Here is a 16,837-nt window from a genome sequence, read left to right as displayed (position 1 = left end):
CTCCTCCTCCTCCTCCTCCTCCTCCTCCTCATCATCATCATCATCATCATCAAACTCCCTCGATTATCAGCAGACAGGAATCAAAGACGCTAGTATTCTTCTGATTTGGCCCAAGATGGACACCCATGATGTCTCGCAGGTATCTGAATACATGCAAGCCCTGCAAAGACAAAAGCAGACTCTTCAGAATGCCCAGTCTCGCAAGGGTCAGAAACCCAAGCCGACCAAGTCTCGCGACCAGATCATAATGCAGTTCATGTTTCGCCAAATGATGGGCAGGAACGGAACCGTGGACGGGCATGCTCTTCGATCCTCTTTTGTGCCCCCCGCCTACTATCCCTCCGTTGCCCCTTTGAGTGAACTGAAGAAGGTCCTAATCAAAGACCTCACCCTTGAGACACATCACCGTGGTTCGTACATTCTGGTGAGAGCAGTCACCTCGACGGATAGAATGACTGCGATCATGACCGTGGTGGAGGATGAGAAAGGGAATGTTCTCATGTTGCAGCTGTACAACCAGGAAGAACAACTGGCTACTGACGGCCGGCTTGTTGAAAGAACCGTGATGCTTATAAAGGAGCCTTACTTGAAGATAATGGCTGATGGAGATTATGGTCTGCGAGTGGATCATCTCTCCGACATCAGGTTCATCCCAGATCATGATCCCTTGGTGCCGTCGGCGTGGAAAGGCCGGTCAAAAGGCCATGCCTCTGCCGGTTTTTGGAAGATAAAAGGAAATGATTTCTTTAATCAGGCTGCGTATTATCTCGCTATTGACTGGTACACGTTGAATGGATCTTGTGAGAGGACGAGCTGACCACGATGCAGTTACTCCGAGGCTCTTGATTCCTCCCCAACTGTCGAGGAAGGCCTTACGATCAGACTCAATCGTGCTCTGGCTTGCCTCAAAACTCACCAATTCGACGCGGCCCTTTGTGATGTCGAGCTGACCTTGTCAAACAACGGCTCCTCCGAGAAAGCCTTATTTCGTAAATCTCAGGCCCTTTACTACCTCCAAAGATTTCAGGAGTCATGTGAAGTCCACAAAGTGCTCAGCAATGCGTATCCAAATAATACCGCCGCTAAAAGCGAGTTTGAGCGGGCCATTGCACGACTCGCGGAGGAGCGGAGTGGCAAGTATCCGTTCAGAGGGCTGCAGCGAGTGGCAACGAAACGTCGCCCTCCTCTACTTGATCATGCAACATATACTGGCCCTGTCTCGGTAAGAGCTACAGAGTTCCGCGGACGTGGCTTATTTACGACCGAGGCAGTCCGGGCCGGTGATCTCCTGTTTTGCGAAAAGGCCTTTGCGCATGCCTTTCATGACGACACTAGCGAAACGACTAATCTTTCACTCTTGATGAACACCGAAACACAGACTATGACGATGGGCACCCAAGCAGAACTGATCAGCCTCATTGCTCAAAAACTGTACAAGAACCCGTCCTTGATGTCAACCTTCACTGATCTGTACCACGGCTCATATACCCCGGTAGACATCTCTGAAGTCGACGGTATACCCGTCGTCGATACGTAAGTACTACCATCGACTAAACAATATCCACCGACTAATGTCGCCAGGTTCCTGATCGAGCGAACAATGTCACTGAATTGTTTCGGCTGCCCGGTTTCCTCGCGTGCTTCCCACATAGCCACCATAAATGAAAACAAGGCGCAACTCGAAAAGATCAAAAAGCAATTTCATTCCTGCGGCATCTGGCCGCTGGCATCTTACATCAATCATTCCTGCTACTCCAACGCCCGTCGTTCCTTCATCGGAGATATGATGTTGGTTCGCGCCACACAGGATCTCCCTCCAAATGCGGAGCTCACGTTCTGGTATCAAACACCTTTGAAGCATGACACCCAGATAAAACCCCTAAAACTGCAGCACTGGGGGTTCCAGTGCAGCTGCCTCATCTGCCAGGATCTTCACGAAACCGGGGGTGTTGATCTGACGAAGCGAAGACGACTCTTTGCTGACTTGGTGAAGACCCACCAGTCCCTGCTTCGCACCCGGAAACAGAGTGCCGGAATCGCTAAAATGGAAGGTATCCTTGCTACACTTGAAAAGACATATCGCCGGCCATCTTCTGAAGTGCCTCGTCTCGAGATCTGGGAGGCATATTTGTCCTTGGCAGCGGTGCACGCCACGAGCAGTCAGCCGGGGAAAGCGATTGAATTTGCGTTCAAAACGCTGAAGTCGCTCGGCTACGTGATTGAGGGCGGGCAAATTCCGCATACACCTGGCAGAAAGTTACTTGTTAGGGAATGGGGCTTGATGATGGATGGTCTAGTTGGGTGTTGGATGATCCTTTGCCGTATGTATTGCGATGTAGCACCCGACCTGGCCGATCAAGCCGAAGACTATGCGAGAACAACCTACAGGATATGTGTTGGGGAGGATGAGACGTTTGGGGATACGTACAGTCGGTTCTCCAACCAGGTCAACGGGCTTATTGTGGCGTGAATAGGTCTGAAATTTGTTACATATCTATGATGACGATATGCGGGACCGAGGTCTCCCATCAACCACCGGAGTACTCCCCCAACTCACCCACTTCACTCTTACCAACATCCTAGCATCTACAATCTATACAACCTATACTCCATCACCATGCCCCGTTCCTCCCCCGACCTCCTAACCCACTTCCTCCACGCCCAAGAAACCCTCTACGGCCCCATCACCACCCTCCCCTCCTCCGCATCGACCTGGACCCCACCCCCGCACTCGGGCGGCCACCAAGGCCGCTACCTCTGGACCGACGCCATCGGCGTCCTCAACTTCCTCACCCTCCACCACATCCACCCCTCCCCTCCATCTCCAACCCACTACCTCACCCTCGCGACCCGCCTCATCCACACCGTCCACAACACCCTCGGCCGCACCCGCACCAACCCCCCAACTTACCTCCCCAATGCCTCCCCCGCACACCCACTCTCCGGCGGGCTCCGGATCGGAAAACCCTCATCCACGGGTCCCGACAGCGATGGCCAATACCATCATTACCTGACGCTGTGGATGTTCGCGCTGAACCGCACCAGCGTGGCGAGCGGGGAGGGGAAATGGAATGATCTGGCGGTGGAGTTGGGGAAGGCGATTCATCCGAGATTCTTCGTGGGACAGAAGCGGGATCGGATGGTGTGGAAGATGGATGTGGGCTTGGAGAAGGTGTTGGTGGGGAGTGAGGGGAATTTGGACCCGTTGGATGGGTTTGTAGTCTTTCGATTGGTGCAGGCGTATAAGCAGAGTACTATCCCCCAGGATGTGGGAGATGGAAAAGGGGTCCTAGAAGACGAGATCGAGGATTACGCCCGAATCCTGAAGCGAAAAGGAAGACAGCGAGTCGCAGCCGATATGTTAGATCTGGGCATGACGTTGTGGACGGCGCATTGGTTTACGGGACGGGAGGAATGGGCGGATGAGTTGGTGGGGAGGGGAGGGGAGGTGGTTTGTATGTTCTTCCTTTCTTCTACTCTATTCCATCAGCATCCCTGGGGCTGTATCTTGCTAACTACATCCAGACGACCTCTTCGAAGACGACCGCTGTCTCGACCGGGATATGCGGTTCCGATTAGCCTTCCGCGAATTCGGAGCGGCAATGGGCATTCGCTGCGTGGCGGAGCAAGAGGCTGAGAAAGACCGTGCCGTGGATCTGAAGGTCTATGCGGATCGCATTGTGGAGTGCTGGAAGCCGCATATGAATGATGCGGAGGAGGATGAGCTCACGCCTATTACGCAGGTGATGTATGCGTCGGCGTTGATTCCAGGCGGTGAGTTATATACCCTACACTGCACTACACTACACTACACTATACTTCAACTATCATGGGAGTAGAAAAGCTAACAGGGCAGCGTTTCAACGGGGCTTCTTTGGTCCGGAGCCCGTGGTGCCAGAGCGGACATTGTATGACTAGAGTGAAGACGTAGTATTCGTGTATAGTGTACTCTACCCATAAAATCTAATCATGATGCCGCCGTGGATACTTTATGTTATACACCCGGTAAACCCACCACATTCCTCCACTCGGGGACCCGTCGGGGCAGGATATAAATCGTGTACACGGTGCCGAGGGCAATCAACAAGCCAGTGACCTGCACATATTAGCTCCACCCATACCCACACATACAACGAAAATAAAAGAGAGGGGGGGGGGGGGGGGGGGGGGGGGGGGGGGGGGAAGATAGTGGTAAAGGGAGAGAACATACCTTCTCAAACCACGTATGAAACCAAATAGCAGTCATCAACAACATCCACCAGCCCAACCCCGCAACCATCCACGCCAACCGCCCGGACCAATCCCTCACCCCATCCATCTCTCCCTCCCCTTCCCCAACCTCATCCCTATCCCCCTTCTCATCCTCATCCTCACCCCCCTTCTTCCCCTCCCCAATACCCCCACGAAAATCTCTCCTCCCCGCCCCAACAACCTCAAAAACCACCACCGACACCATAACCACCAACAAAAACACATGTCCACTAACATCATGCCCACCTCTCCACGCCCCTCCCACAGACTTACACGCCACGGCCGTCACCACCGTTTTGAAATCCACCTCATCCCCTGCCCCCTCATTCCTAATTGCGCCCTCAACCAACGGAACAACCCTCTCACACCCACCCCCCGTCATCACGAACCCCCGATCCATAATCGGGGGTCCGAAGAACCATTGTGTGATTATGTACCATACGCTTGTGGCAATAGCCCACCTAATGCCAGCTTGAAGGGTCCGTCGAGCCCGGTGAATCGGAGCGCGGGTGTATGCAGGCTGGGAGAGGAGGAGGCAGAGGAGGGTGAGGGTTGTCCAGAACCAGCCAATTTTGACGAAGTAGAGGTTGAAGATGTTGTCTTTGCGGGCGAAGTAGTTGATTGGGATGGTCGGGGGCAGAGGGGTGGGTGTGTTGAGGTCGGTGGCGATGGAGGGGGCCAGGGGCGGTGTTGGTGGGAGCGGGAGAGGGATTGGTTTGGCGGTTGGGGAGAGGATGCTGAAGATGCAGCCTAGGAGGAGGGTTGCTGGGTAGATGAGGAGGAGGGTGCTGGGGGGGTGGTGGTGGTGGTGAGATCGGTTGTTTGTTGTTGGTGGTGGTGATGCTGGGGGTGGTGGTGTTGGGTCGGGGGATGGCATTGTTGGCTTTGCTTGGTAGAGGCTCGGATGTATTTATGTTGGGAGGTTTGGGGTTGGTGGCTGCGACTCACTTATAAAGGCGCAATTGGTGACCGAGGCTGGGGAGTGGTGGTGCAGGAGAAAAGAACTGCAGTCGCCGGATGACGTCGGTTTGGTGTGGCTTTTGCTTGGTTTCCGCCCCAACCAGCCGGCGCCACCGCGAATGGCTGCCGCTGAGGATCCATGAATCACGACTCTACATGCAGGCGAAGCCACGGGCTTTATATTTAACGTTATTTAACGGCATAGTGTCTTTGGATTCCTGAAATACTCCTAACGGCGGTATCAATCATCGATCGCCATTTTCCGCCATGCTAAAGTCTAATCACTCGGCATCTACCTGCTTCTTAGAATAGGTCGCATAATCATTAATCATCTCTACTACACTAAGTACTAGTAGCTATCTACTGGACAGTAGGCAAGGCCGCACGGAGCGGCAGCTTCCGCGATGAACTACCCACATACACCGTCTTGGGATACGACGTGATGGTCCAGTCCTGCGCCGCAACATCCCAGTTCGCCAGGTCGCGCCGCGTCAAGGTCGTGCTCCACTCAACCTCCTGCGACGGCTGGATCGTGATGCGGTCGAACTTGCGCAGCACGATCTTTGCATCATCAGGGCCGCCAAGCGAAACATACTACACTCGTTAGCATCAATCAATCACACATGATTCAACGCATCTTACCAGTTGAGGAACCTCGTCACCCGCAATCTTGCCAGTGTTCTTGATGGTCGCCGAGACGCGGATGAGCTCGTCATACAGCCGGGGATTGCCGCCAGGACCACCACCCGCAGCCAGGATCGGCTGGGCAGAGCCGTCGGTACCACCCTCGGGGATATACTCGGAGGCGTTCAGGCCGTAGCTGGCGTCACCCGAAGCCGCCTGGAGGTCCGTGGTGTTGAGCCAGGGGTAGATGAAGTCGGTAATCCGCTCCAGTCCGTCAGGGTAGAGGTAGTCCGAGGCGTTGCCCGCTTCTCCCAAAGTCGGGGCGGCCTCCGTCTTACCAGTAGCAGGGGTGTACGCCGAGGCATTCAAGGTCTGCACCTGCAGGTTCGAGTAGTTGAAGGTGGTGTAGCTCAGACCGTAGCCGAATTCGAAGATCGGGGTCTCGTTGCGCTTGTCAAAGCCGCGGTAGTCGATGAAGATGCCCTCGGTGAAGTCTTCCTGCGGCGCCCCGTCGCCATTGTTGGCCTCGGTGATCAGGTAGTTGCGGTACGACTCCCGGGTCTTACCCCAGGTAAAGGGCGACTTGGCACCCGGGTTGACACGGCCGTAGAGCACATCGGCGAGCGAGTTGCCAGACTCCTGGCCGGGCAGGCCAGCCCACAGAATACCGGTGACATTGGGGTGGTCGTACCACTCGGTGACCAGAACCGGTCCGACCGAGTGGATGATGACAATCGTGTTGTTGCAGTTGTTGGCAGCAGCCTTGACCACATTGTCGCCGTTACCCCACAGCGTAATGTTGTTGCGGTCACCCATGTTGCCATCCACATCGATGTAGCCTTCACCCGAGTCGGCGTTGACAAAGACAAGAGACACACTAGTGCATGGTCAGCGTGGCAATCAACAGCACCTCGGATTCTTACCTGGCTTGCTTGGCGAGCGCCTCAATCTGGTCAATGGCCCAGCTGTCGGTCACGGCAAAGACATTGCCCTTGTTCTTAATCACCTCGTTTTGGATCGCCTGCTCGGGGGTAATCAGGTAAGGGTAGTTGGAGGTACCACTTCCCCAGCCCATAGCCAGAGTGCCGTTGTTGCATCCACGGTCACTGCAGCCGTTGGCACCGTAAGCGTTGGAGCCGGCATCTTCCCCGATCAAAGCGACCAGGCGTTCCTTGCCAGTCAGGGGCAGAACGTTCTCGTTCTTGAGGAGCACCGTGCTGTCGGCGCCAATCCGGCGGATCAACTCGCTATGGTTGCGCTGCACGTTCACGAACTGATTGACCTTCTCATACGGTCCCTCAGACACGTAGTAGTACTTGTAGCCGTACTCATCACGGGTCCAGGAACTGAAGTTAGGAGGAGTCCACAGGCGGTCCCGACCGACCTTGTAATAGGCGGCCATGATGCGGACGGCCATGTCATCCACACGCCACTGGGGAACCGTGCCGTTGAGGACACTGATGGTCAGGTTGGCACCCCAGTAAGATGTGCCACTGTCGTAAGTAACGTCTCCAGGCATAGACATGTCCAGACCCGCCAGAGCAGCGCCGACACCGCTGTGGTGGGCCTCCCAATCGCTCATCACGAAGCCCTGGAACTCCAGTTCCGACTTGAGCAGCTTGTTCAGAGCGTAGCTGTTCTGGCAACCGTAGCTGTTGTTGATCTGGTTGTAGGAGCACATTACCGCACCAACACCGGCGCGGACAGCATCCGCAAAGGGCCAGAGGTACAGCTCGTGCATGGTCTTGTCGTCGATGTTGGCGCTACCACTCTCGGTGATGTTGTATCCGTATCCTTGAGCCTCGGGGGCCTGGCGGAAATGCTCCTGCTCATAGCCGATGAAGTGCTTGGCTGTCGCAACCACACCAGCATCCTGGATACCCTTGATGGTTTCTGCAAAGAGCACACCAGTCAGGGCGGGGTCGGGAGCGAAGCCCTCCCAGTTACGACCACCGTCGGGACTTCTGCCGAGGGGACCAGCAACCGGGCCCAATTGGATATCAGCACCCTTGTCGCTAAACTCCTGGCCCATAGCCTTGCCACGAAGGTACGCGAGGTCCTTGTTCCAGGATGCGGCAACGTTGATGCCAGCAGGGAAAGCCGAGTTGTAATCAGCTGCAGGGTGTCAGCAAGAGCATCCTAGTAGAATGGAGTTCACTCACAATCACGGACACCCAGGGGACTATCCTGGCCACACATGCCCGGTATTCCCAACCTATGACACTGTCAGCGCTGTTCGCATGCGAAGGCTTTGGAACATACCGAGGAACACCGCCGGTCTGACCAACACATTTCTCCAATTCCCATCTGAAGCTTGTTAGCAAAAGAACATTGATGCGCATGCGCCATGAGCATACCCAGTTCCCGTGGTCAGGTTGACCTTCTCCGCCAATGTCATCTGTGAAACAATGTCGACGGCACGCTTGTACGCGTCTGCCCATTCACCCTTGCCATTGGCCCAGGGGGAGGGGTAGAACGGGGGAGAGTAAGCCAATTCATCCTATGTCAACAATGGTCAGTGACAGTTCGAAACAATCGCTTCACACGACAGAAAGCACATACAGCGCTGACCACCGAGGCGGCTGTCAAAGCCGCCGCCTCGATCCAAGTGAACTTCATCTTGCAAAATCACCCAAGAGGAAGAAAAAGAAAGCTGAGCCAGCCGCACAGCACTGTCCAATGGGGAGATTGGGGTTGGGAGAGAGCAAACGAGGGAGAAAGAAAGGGGGGCTCGGCCATATTAAATAGTTTGCGCCACGAACCAGCTGGGCCACTCGCTCGGAGAAGTGAAGAAGGCCGACGATGATGTAGGCCAGTGCAGCTGTCTCCGCAAAGCTACCCACTTATGCAATTGGAGTCCCGCACGCCGTGTTAGAGAGAAAGACACGCTAAGCATGGGCGATGATCCGGCATGCTGATCGACGTGGGATGCCCCGATTGAGCGACCAGGTGGAACAGTGCCAGACCGGCCCTGGCAGCGTCGGACATCAGGCAAGCAAGGCGCTGTCGGGGACTGCGAGAGCTCCAGCATGATGCATTCGGGCCGGCACCACCGCCAACACACAAGAAGTCAGAAGGTCAGGTGAGACCATTGACCAGGGTAAGGATTATTCCTAACCTATCGTCATCTTGGGACTTGGGAGGAGTGGTCAGAGCCCCGCTTCCCTGGAGTACTATCCGGTAGACTTGGAATACCGAAAGCTGGGGGAAGCCATTCAAGGGACGCCGCGCTAGTCCGGCTGAGGCCAAGTGTCGGGCCAGGGTCGCCCCGGTATTGGTATTGCCAGTACCGACACCGTTCAGTCCCTGCAGCAGTGGGTAAGCCGGGCCATACATAGTTACAGAGTATTCACGACTTACGTCAAGACACTCATCAGATCCTGATAATCCAGATCATCCTTCGCTGTATGTCTGATCTGTATCCCTATCAGATGGACTATCATTCTTCACTGAGACACCCCCATCAGTCTATCGTGATGCAAAGTCTGGCTCATTCCGACCACCTTCCGATAGGTCGTGTAACCTCCATACGGCCAGGCACCGACCGACAATACGAGGCAATAAGCTTCGAACTAGCTGTGTCTGGCAAATACCTCTGGCGCATGGCAATGGAATGCTCAGAGCCGACCAATCTTTTCGTCATTGGAGGAATTACTAGTCGCTTGAGTCCCATGGATTCATGCCGTCAAGCACATTGTTGGCGGCGTCCAGCCAGAAGAAGATCCCCGGTCCGGCTGGACGTCTTACCGCAGGGATCCTTCGTGTTTTCTCTAAAAGTGAAAAGGACCCCAGCATTCCCCGCATTTCCCTACAGCTTCCCGTTGGTCGGTCCGAGTGCACAAACACCAACCCTCCAACACAATGCCAGTTGCCTGCGCCATGTTAGACAGGCAGATACCGCCAAGGTCGGACTCTGAGCACAACAAATGTCATCGTACGCCATGGCCTGATTCCACCTTACGTCGACGTTCACTGGCCGCAAGGGTCAGCCCATAGACCACGCCGTACTCACCTTGGGTCTTGGTCCGGTCGGTGGACAGGAAATACTCACCCGGCAGATGATGGGTGAGGTAATCCTTCGCCTACAACCTGAATCGATTTCCGTCGTAAGGAGGGAACGAGAGTGGAACCTTCCTAGACTCCAGAGGTACTCGCCAGAATCCAGCAGTACTTCACCCCAATCCTTCATCGCCTAATCCCTCAAGTCCACTCCATTTATCCAGATTACCGGTTAGCTTGGAAAATTTTTCACTCCCGGCTAAGATGACTGCGATGGGGCCCAACGGCGAGATGGTGGCTTTGTACCGATTCCTCGGACAGGCCGCACAGAACAATCTGTTCAACTCGGTGCATGCTAATGATGTCCTATCAGAGTACTCGGTCTCGCTGCTCGCATTCGGTGAAGTCTCGGACAAAGTCCGGAGCATCCTACCGACGGCCACGCATCACCGGTAGGGCGGACATGACAGTCCACATGGCAGTCCGGTGACATCCAACCATGACTTTCGTCGGACAAAAAAGTCCGTCGGTATTGTAGGAAAACCTGGATTGGTGGCTGCTGCTCACGGTCGGTTGCCGCATGCACGCCTGTAGAGTGGCCAGTCGGGGTTGTTGGGGATGTGGGGAATCTCCGTGGGGTAATGGCCCTATCCCGTCATTACTCATTCACGACTAGCAGGTTCTACGGCTGATTATGTGTGGGGTTGAGTCATTTATTCCTTTCTCTACTAGTTACTAACTAGCCAACTTGCATTCTTCACGCGGTACGGAACATCTAGATAGATAGGATACACTGCCGTGGAGTACACGACATTGCATGACACTGCGGGTCCAGTGTCTTCGCTATGAATTCCAGTACTCCGATCACGGCCATCTGCTTCACAGGAACACTCGCTCATCGCTTTTTCGCCCGAGACTTCCGAACTCCAGGCTAATCGGCTCAAGCGACATCTGCCAAGTTCCTTGGCCTGCTCGACTCGAGCCTCCAACACCCCCACGCCATTTTCCCGTGTCTCTCACAGGTCACAGCACCACCAGACATACTGCCGAGAACGACATTTCTCCGTTTCTGGCCTTGTTTTCAGCTAGGCATCCCGATATTCCAAGACCATCCTGACTCCGAAACTCAACGGAGTCAACAGTCAGTCACGTCGCCGACTACTCCGAGCCAAGCATCCGATGTCTCTTCCGTACGGGAGGATCAAAGTGATGCACCTACGTCACAGCCATATAGTCGGGTCAAATACAAAGCCAGACGCTAAATGCTCACAAGCACGGCGTACCCCGAGCATGCATTGACAGTTAAGCCGAATTGGTACTACTGCATCATAATCACTGAGCCATACATGGTGCAATCACTAAGATAGTAGTAACCGGGCACCATCATACCCCGCCAAAGACCCGAAATGTCTTTTTCCGCTTCATCACTATCAAGTCCCCCCGGTGTGGGGTTCGTGCCGAGTCTGGAGTCTCCGCCTCCAGCCACAACCGCGACAGCCCATACTCCGTAAACAGACAAAGTTCCTCCACGGCCACGGCTGAACCCGAAGGGGACCCATACAAGCCTGTGTTCCTGCCGATGATTACCCGGCCAGCAGGCAGGTGGTTATGATGTCAATCCTACAGACAGAACAGCCCAGAAGGCAGAAACAAACATAGTGTAGCCTGGGAGGGAGTACAGAAATCCGTCCTCCGGACATTCGTCGGGCTTGAGCATTTAGCGGAGGGTCTGAGCGGTCCAGCATACTGTCATACTACGAACTAAAGCTAGACCAGGATGTTGTTCTTAGTGTATACACTAACTTGCATTGCCGGTCAGGGATGATTGATTTTTTCCTTTGTCTTTGTTTATGGCTGTGACGTTATCGTGCATGGGTTCTTTGACTCCCTCTATGCTATCTACTACCTAGCAGGGTTCAGTTACACCGAGAATACTACATAGTACTTTTATCCTCATGTAGCATTCCTTTTTTTCACTTCCTCTTTTCTTTACTTAGGAATCTGCGTCGCGTACCGTATCTACCAATCATATCAATTTCCTATTTCCTCCCTCACCACCTATGAAAACGAACATACCCTAAACCAATCCCCAGTCCCCAATCCCGCAAAACCAAAACAATTATCAAAAAAAGAGGAAACAGCCCCAACGAAATAGAAAGCCATACACATTATTTACTGCTGCTGCTACAAGTACCCCCGCCTAATCTATAATATCCCACCACGCAACTCTATCAAAGTACATCCATCCATCAATTTCGAAGACCACGCGAGAGAAAGAACATGTCCTCGGCCGGGTAATTTCACTAAAGAGGATTGCCTAGCGTCAAATAATATAAAATCTGAACCTGAATCTTATATTATTTATTACCTACTTTGATAAGTAGAATGCTTTGGATTCGGCTCTATGCTTCATTTGGGATAGTGTGCAACCGTGGACATGGTTTAAGGTGCTGTGTTTCTTTAGAAGACAGGGAAGAATGCGCTTCCGGTGTTTGGGTTAATGATATGCATTGTTGGATGGTGGTACACTATACTGGAGATTTACTCTGTGGCATAGTATCACGTGATATGCAGTATGTCACTGCTCGATGCTGATTGGTTGTAGACTGGGTGATCCGATATATGGCATCAAAACCCAGTAACCAGGGTAGGACTATGGCTGGTGTTCGTTCTTTCATCATGCTACATTCCTGTGATTTCTCAACACTTCATAAGTGGTTACAGGATGGTTCACGAAAAGCATCATCCGGATGATGTAGAAGCGTGCAGGGAAAGTCAACACCATGACAACGCTGAACAAGGCCCGACATCTGCTTTTCAGCAGTTGGCTATACTAGACCGCTTCCTTGCGGTCTGGATATTCCTTGCCATGGCAGTGGGTATTATTCTGGGGAATTTCGTCCCTAATACGAGCAAAGCGCTAGAGAGGGGAAAGTTTGTGGGCGTTTCGGTGCCTATTGGTAAGTTGTACATCTGGCTAGAAGAGCATACGCTGACAGTATCAGCAATCGGTCTGTTGGTCATGATGTATCCCATATTGTGCAAGGTGAGGTTTGAAACGCTGCACCGATCGTTTCGGGAAAAGGATCTCTGGATCCAGATCGGTTTCAGTATCGTCGTCAACTGGATCATAGCTCCTCTGTTTATGGTATGTCAGTTGTCGCCTCGGGCAACAGCAGCTAACATGGGTAGCTTGGTCTGGCCTGGGCATTCCTCCCTGATGAAAGAGGTCTCCGAGAAGGTCTCATCCTCGTCGGTATTGCTCGATGCATCGCCATGGTATGTTGATCACCGCATGGCAAGTGCAAGCTGACGATATAGGTCCTCGTCTGGACGGGACTCGCAGGAGGGGACGGTGAATACTGCGCAATTCTGGTGGCCATCAACTCGATCCTGCAGATGGTTTTGTTTGCACCAATTGCAATCCTCTTCATCCGTATCATTGGTGGTGCGAACCATGGCCTGACAATCGACTATTCACTGGCGGCAAAGAGCGTCGGCGTTTTCCTCGGTATCCCCTTAGGAGCTGCGATCGTCACTCGCTTCTCCCTCAGGTTCTTGATCAGCAAGGAATGGTACGATAAGCATTTTCTGAAGTGGATCAGCCCGCTATCCTTGATCGGCCTGCTTTTCACAATCTTGGTTCTATTTGCGTCGCAGGGGAGACATGTAGTCCACCAGATTGTGTCCGTTATCAGAGTAGCTGCCCCTCTGATCGTGTACTTTGCTGTCATTTTTGGTGTCACTCTCGCGGTGACGCGGCGCTTCGGTTTCGGGTATAGATTGTCCTGCACCCAAAGCTTCACGGCTGCGAGCAATAACTTTGAACTTGCCATCGCGGTAGCAATAGCTACATTCGGTGTGGACAGCGACCAGGCATTGGCTGCCACGGTTGGGCCCCTCATCGAAGTCCCGGTGCTGCTGGGGTTGGTGTATGTGGTAAAGTGGTTTGCAAAAAGACAAAAGTGGGCACCATAGCCGGTCTGCCACATAATTTTTGTTGAACAAATATCAACTGCGATTTCAGCTGTTGCTGATCTCGTCCAGAACTTGAAACAGTATATGATTCTGCACTCTGCACCCTTCCTCCGTAGTAAGCCCTTTGGAGAAACCAGCCCAAAGTTTCCGGCGAATCTCCGTCATTTCCACCCCACGTGTGTTGTATTGGTCAATTAATTCATCGGCAATCGCACATAGCGTGGTATTCAGGACGTCCTCGTTGCTGGGCCACGATTCCATAGCTTCGTTGGGTGGACAACCACAGACGGATGTATCGCGAGCAGGCCCTTGGAGTTCTGGTGCACTCTGTAGCAAAGTCTTCGACTTGGATTCTGTAGCAGAGTCAGACTCAAGCCCGTCCTGTAAAGGCCCCAAGTCTTGTGAGTGCGGCATCCTCGACGCAGCATCATTTGATGAACATGGTCGCGCGCAACCGGGTCGGCATTCTGCCTCCTGTCGGTGTAGCTTCGGAATAGCGAGTTTCTCGGTCAGGGCCGAATTATCGGCCTGCAGATATTTTTCGATCGAGTCCGCCGCCAGGCCTGAGTGAGTCAGGAGGTATTTCAGCTTCCTATTCTCCGCCTCAAGCCTCTGCACGACCAGTCTGTTCTCCACATCCCTGCGACGAGCTTGTTCTTGTAGCGCAGCCAACTTTTGCTCTAACTCTCGGGTATGCTGCTGCTTCCGGGCGCGACTATTCCGTTGGTTCTCTCGGATGCGAGCAAGTCTGTCTAGGTTCTAGATACAGATTAGCATGTGTGGTCCACAGCTTAGGCGGCTTAGATCCAACCTTTTGATTCTTATTGGGGTCCATCTCACTGGATGGGGATCTGACCATTGTTCAGCAAGCGGATCCTCCAGAATGACTGGCCAACCAAAACAGTATCATGCTGCCCGGAATAGGTGGTTTGTGGGGTGAGGAACGCTGCGGGGATCCTGGGTGGCTCTTTTGCGTCAAATGATTCTACGGCAAGCCGTAGATGTTTCGGAGTGACTTGCCGGATTGGGATATATTGGGCGAGGGGTAACAGGACAGCATGGCTGGTTAAAGAATTCCCAATCACGGAGTATGGTGGCAGCTACAATCTAGAGACCTGACTGGGCAAGCTCAGATACCACCTCAGTCACTTGTTACTTGTGATAGAGGATGGTAGCCCTGCCAAGCCTAGGCATAAGCATCTTATCTTGCAAGTCGGATAAGGAAACAAGCAACCCCCGCGATGACCCACCGGTTCGTGAAATGCAAAGGACCAGTCTCCGCAAAGTTGAAGATCATGGCCGAGGCATTGGTTCTAGATCTTACTGCGGAGCTGCCCGATCTCAGGGTCCAACGAGGATGCTTGAGATGCTTGGCTCGCTTGGCCTTCAATCCATAGCGTAAAGTTCCATGCTATTGCAAAGTCAGTGTATAGCCATTGTCTACCTAGACTCCTGGGGAAGGATAAATGATTGCAGATATCGCTTTCTATGTTATGGACAGCAAGACTACCTGTCGGATAAACGTAAGAGGCGGGCCAAACGCGGTGGTCAGCCGGCGGAGAGTATATCCCCGCTACGGCCACGAACTGCCAGGGAGATCTCAGATCTCAGATCTCCGGAAGAATCTTCAGCTCAGATTGATATCCCGTCGATCCCTGAGATTCAAGTCAGATTGGCCCATCGAGATCGTGGAGGAAGAACGAACCCACCCGTCATGCCACCAAACAGGTGGCGCTTAAGCAGACCTGACCGACGTCACTAGCCGTCACGCAGACGCGCCCATGTCACTTCCTTTCGCTCCATGTGCTCCGTCTACCTCAATTGTCCTTTGCACTTCATTATCAGCTGAATGTCAATTTCTTCACTCCATCAGTGATCTAATCGCCTTTATACGATTCACTGCTCAAGTCATACCGTCATGGTCTCCACGCGACACCATCCCACCGACTTTCCGTCCCCTGCGACTGCGAGAGCTTCGTCGCCCTCAAGACCTTCAACACCTTCTACGAGCTCCAATGGCTCCACCAAGCGATGGGTGCATGTTCCATCTGGTGCCATCACCCTCTGGCTGATCGTCTCCGTCCCGCTAGTTTTGTGGGATGCCGGCTACGTGTTGCTGCGCCCTCACTCGATGCCGGGTAACAAGCTACATTCCCCGATCTGGACCCCGTATGCGCTTTATGGAACCATCGATTATATGTACGGCTGGCCAGCATTCAACGCGCGAAACGGTTTTACCGCGGCGCAAACTGTCCTGAACCTTGTCGAAACCGCCGGCTACATCTACTACCTGGTGATTGTGTATACACACGGGGTGTCAGCGGGGAACACGGGTCGAGGGCAGCGCAAGACCAAGAAGGGGCTCTTGTGGATGCTGAAAGAGTCCAAGGTGGTTTCTGGACGGACTGGAGCGACTGCGCTTCTGGTGGCATACAGTGCTTGTATCATGACTCTTGGAAAGACGATTCTATACTGTGAGCCATTGTCCTGGTGGGCTTCGAACATGGTCTAACTGTCTTGCAGGGCTGAACGAGGCGTTCTCTGGCTTCGACAACATTGGTCACAACGACCCCTGGACTCTGTTCTTCCTTTGGATCATACCCAAGTAGGCTCGCATCTCTTTCTTATGAGCTCCACTGACGGTCGCATTAGTGCTCTCTGGATCGTGTTCCCCGGCTACGGCGTGTATATTCTGGGCTCAGAGATTTTGGCGTCACTTGAGAGTGCCGTTCCACGTCAGCGAACTGGACGACCCAAATTGACGTAGGATCGCCGGGCAGGAAGCTCGGGTTAATGATGGTTGCATCCGGCTAGGCGGCACACGAGAGGGGAAGTCGCGTGCACCGCATTAGCTCTCTTGATATATTCGGGGTGGTTGGATGATTGGATGATAATGATAATAGGCAGGCTGTGGGACATGTCAAAGACTCTCACACGGGGGTTTGACAGCCTACCAGAACATAGGACACTAAGAGCTTAGATAGTACTACGGAGTAAACGTCAATCTAGTAAGCACAAGTCAGCA

At 53.4% G+C, this 16,837-nt stretch overlaps 8 protein-coding genes across 8 annotated transcripts; 5 read left to right on the top strand and 3 right to left on the bottom strand.

Moving 5' to 3' along the window:
- Window positions 1-115: 115 nt before the first annotated feature.
- On the top strand, window positions 116-2,470 carry BO80DRAFT_355639 (TPR domain protein; the record flags this gene model as incomplete). The annotated part of the gene is made up of 3 exons (XM_025715762.1): window positions 116-786; window positions 829-1,533; window positions 1,582-2,470. The coding sequence occupies 3 exons, from the start codon at window positions 116-118 to the stop codon at window positions 2,468-2,470; spliced, it is 2,265 nt and encodes a 754-aa protein (XP_025575302.1).
- BO80DRAFT_91763 (uncharacterized protein) lies at window positions 2,431-3,954 on the top strand. The gene is made up of 3 exons (XM_025724916.1): window positions 2,431-3,455; window positions 3,526-3,774; window positions 3,857-3,954. The coding sequence occupies exons 1-3, from the start codon at window positions 2,618-2,620 to the stop codon at window positions 3,916-3,918; spliced, it is 1,149 nt and encodes a 382-aa protein (XP_025575301.1). The 5' UTR covers window positions 2,431-2,617; the 3' UTR covers window positions 3,919-3,954.
- BO80DRAFT_502325 (putative inositol phospholipid biosynthesis protein Scs3) lies at window positions 3,862-5,242 on the bottom strand. The gene is made up of 2 exons (XM_025724317.1): window positions 4,211-5,242; window positions 3,862-4,096 (listed from the first exon to the last, which is right to left on the bottom strand). Exons 1-2 carry the CDS (start codon window positions 5,126-5,128, stop codon window positions 3,995-3,997), a joined length of 1,020 nt encoding a protein of 339 aa, XP_025575300.1. The 5' UTR covers window positions 5,129-5,242; the 3' UTR covers window positions 3,862-3,994.
- Window positions 5,243-5,466: 224 nt separating this feature from the next.
- On the bottom strand, window positions 5,467-8,683 carry BO80DRAFT_91726 (beta-glucosidase). Its single transcript, XM_025724915.1, has 7 exons — window positions 8,398-8,683; window positions 8,193-8,335; window positions 8,098-8,142; window positions 7,998-8,050; window positions 6,759-7,950; window positions 5,854-6,712; window positions 5,467-5,805 (listed from the first exon to the last, which is right to left on the bottom strand). The coding sequence occupies exons 1-7, from the start codon at window positions 8,452-8,454 to the stop codon at window positions 5,572-5,574; spliced, it is 2,583 nt and encodes an 860-aa protein (XP_025575299.1). The 5' UTR covers window positions 8,455-8,683; the 3' UTR covers window positions 5,467-5,571.
- Window positions 8,684-10,583: 1,900 nt separating this feature from the next.
- On the top strand, window positions 10,584-11,273 carry BO80DRAFT_425370 (uncharacterized protein). Its single transcript, XM_025719503.1, has 2 exons — window positions 10,584-11,149; window positions 11,205-11,273. Exon 1 carries the CDS (start codon window positions 10,652-10,654, stop codon window positions 10,949-10,951), a length of 300 nt encoding a protein of 99 aa, XP_025575298.1. The 5' UTR covers window positions 10,584-10,651; the 3' UTR covers window positions 10,952-11,149; window positions 11,205-11,273.
- Window positions 11,274-12,526: 1,253 nt separating this feature from the next.
- BO80DRAFT_407530 (arsenic resistance protein) lies at window positions 12,527-13,812 on the top strand (the record flags this gene model as incomplete). Its single annotated transcript, XM_025717809.1, has 4 exons — window positions 12,527-12,794; window positions 12,840-12,982; window positions 13,027-13,113; window positions 13,156-13,812. Exons 1-4 carry the CDS (start codon window positions 12,560-12,562, stop codon window positions 13,810-13,812), a joined length of 1,122 nt encoding a protein of 373 aa, XP_025575297.1. The 5' UTR covers window positions 12,527-12,559.
- A 45-nt stretch (window positions 13,813-13,857) lies between these two features.
- On the bottom strand, window positions 13,858-14,647 carry BO80DRAFT_356091 (bZIP transcription factor; the record flags this gene model as incomplete). The annotated part of the gene is made up of 2 exons (XM_025715778.1): window positions 13,858-14,571; window positions 14,624-14,647. 2 exons carry the CDS (start codon window positions 14,645-14,647, stop codon window positions 13,858-13,860), a joined length of 738 nt encoding a protein of 245 aa, XP_025575296.1.
- Window positions 14,648-15,437: 790 nt separating this feature from the next.
- BO80DRAFT_382516 (uncharacterized protein) lies at window positions 15,438-16,836 on the top strand. The gene is made up of 3 exons (XM_025716896.1): window positions 15,438-16,286; window positions 16,336-16,417; window positions 16,465-16,836. The coding sequence occupies exons 1-3, from the start codon at window positions 15,731-15,733 to the stop codon at window positions 16,577-16,579; spliced, it is 753 nt and encodes a 250-aa protein (XP_025575295.1). The 5' UTR covers window positions 15,438-15,730; the 3' UTR covers window positions 16,580-16,836.
- The last annotated feature ends 1 nt before the right edge of the window (window position 16,837 follows it).

This window comes from Aspergillus ibericus, assembly GCF_003184845.1.
Source record: "Aspergillus ibericus CBS 121593 unplaced genomic scaffold BO80scaffold_20, whole genome shotgun sequence".
Lineage (NCBI taxonomy): Eukaryota > Fungi > Ascomycota > Eurotiomycetes > Eurotiales > Aspergillaceae > Aspergillus > Aspergillus ibericus.
Note: the sequence above shows the minus strand (reverse complement) of the source record. Positions and strands in the feature narration are given on the sequence as shown.

Excerpts from the sequence above, each read along its gene's own strand:
- BO80DRAFT_91763 (XM_025724916.1), top strand. The coding sequence starts at position 2,618 with ATGCCCCGTTCCTCCCCCGACCTCCTAACCCACTTCCTCCACGCCCAA. Across the intron at positions 3,456-3,525 it reads GAGGGGAGGGGAGGTGGTTT|ACGACCTCTTCGAAGACGAC; the intron begins GTATGTTCTTCC and ends AACTACATCCAG. Across the intron at positions 3,775-3,856 it reads GTCGGCGTTGATTCCAGGCG|CGTTTCAACGGGGCTTCTTT; the intron begins GTGAGTTATATA and ends CTAACAGGGCAG.
- BO80DRAFT_502325 (XM_025724317.1), bottom strand. The coding sequence starts at position 5,128 with ATGCCATCCCCCGACCCAACACCACCACCCCCAGCATCACCACCACCA. Across the intron at positions 4,097-4,210 it reads TTCATACGTGGTTTGAGAAG|GTCACTGGCTTGTTGATTGC; the intron begins GTATGTTCTCTC and ends TAATATGTGCAG.
- BO80DRAFT_91726 (XM_025724915.1), bottom strand. The coding sequence starts at position 8,454 with ATGAAGTTCACTTGGATCGAGGCGGCGGCTTTGACAGCCGCCTCGGTG. Across the intron at positions 6,713-6,758 it reads GCGCTCGCCAAGCAAGCCAG|TGTGTCTCTTGTCTTTGTCA; the intron begins GTAAGAATCCGA and ends ACCATGCACTAG. Across the intron at positions 5,806-5,853 it reads GTGACGAGGTTCCTCAACTG|TATGTTTCGCTTGGCGGCCC; the intron begins GTAAGATGCGTT and ends TAACGAGTGTAG.
- BO80DRAFT_425370 (XM_025719503.1), top strand. The coding sequence starts at position 10,652 with ATGACACTGCGGGTCCAGTGTCTTCGCTATGAATTCCAGTACTCCGAT.
- BO80DRAFT_382516 (XM_025716896.1), top strand. The coding sequence starts at position 15,731 with ATGGTCTCCACGCGACACCATCCCACCGACTTTCCGTCCCCTGCGACT. Across the intron at positions 16,287-16,335 it reads TGGAAAGACGATTCTATACT|GGCTGAACGAGGCGTTCTCT; the intron begins GTGAGCCATTGT and ends ACTGTCTTGCAG. Across the intron at positions 16,418-16,464 it reads TTCCTTTGGATCATACCCAA|TGCTCTCTGGATCGTGTTCC; the intron begins GTAGGCTCGCAT and ends CGGTCGCATTAG.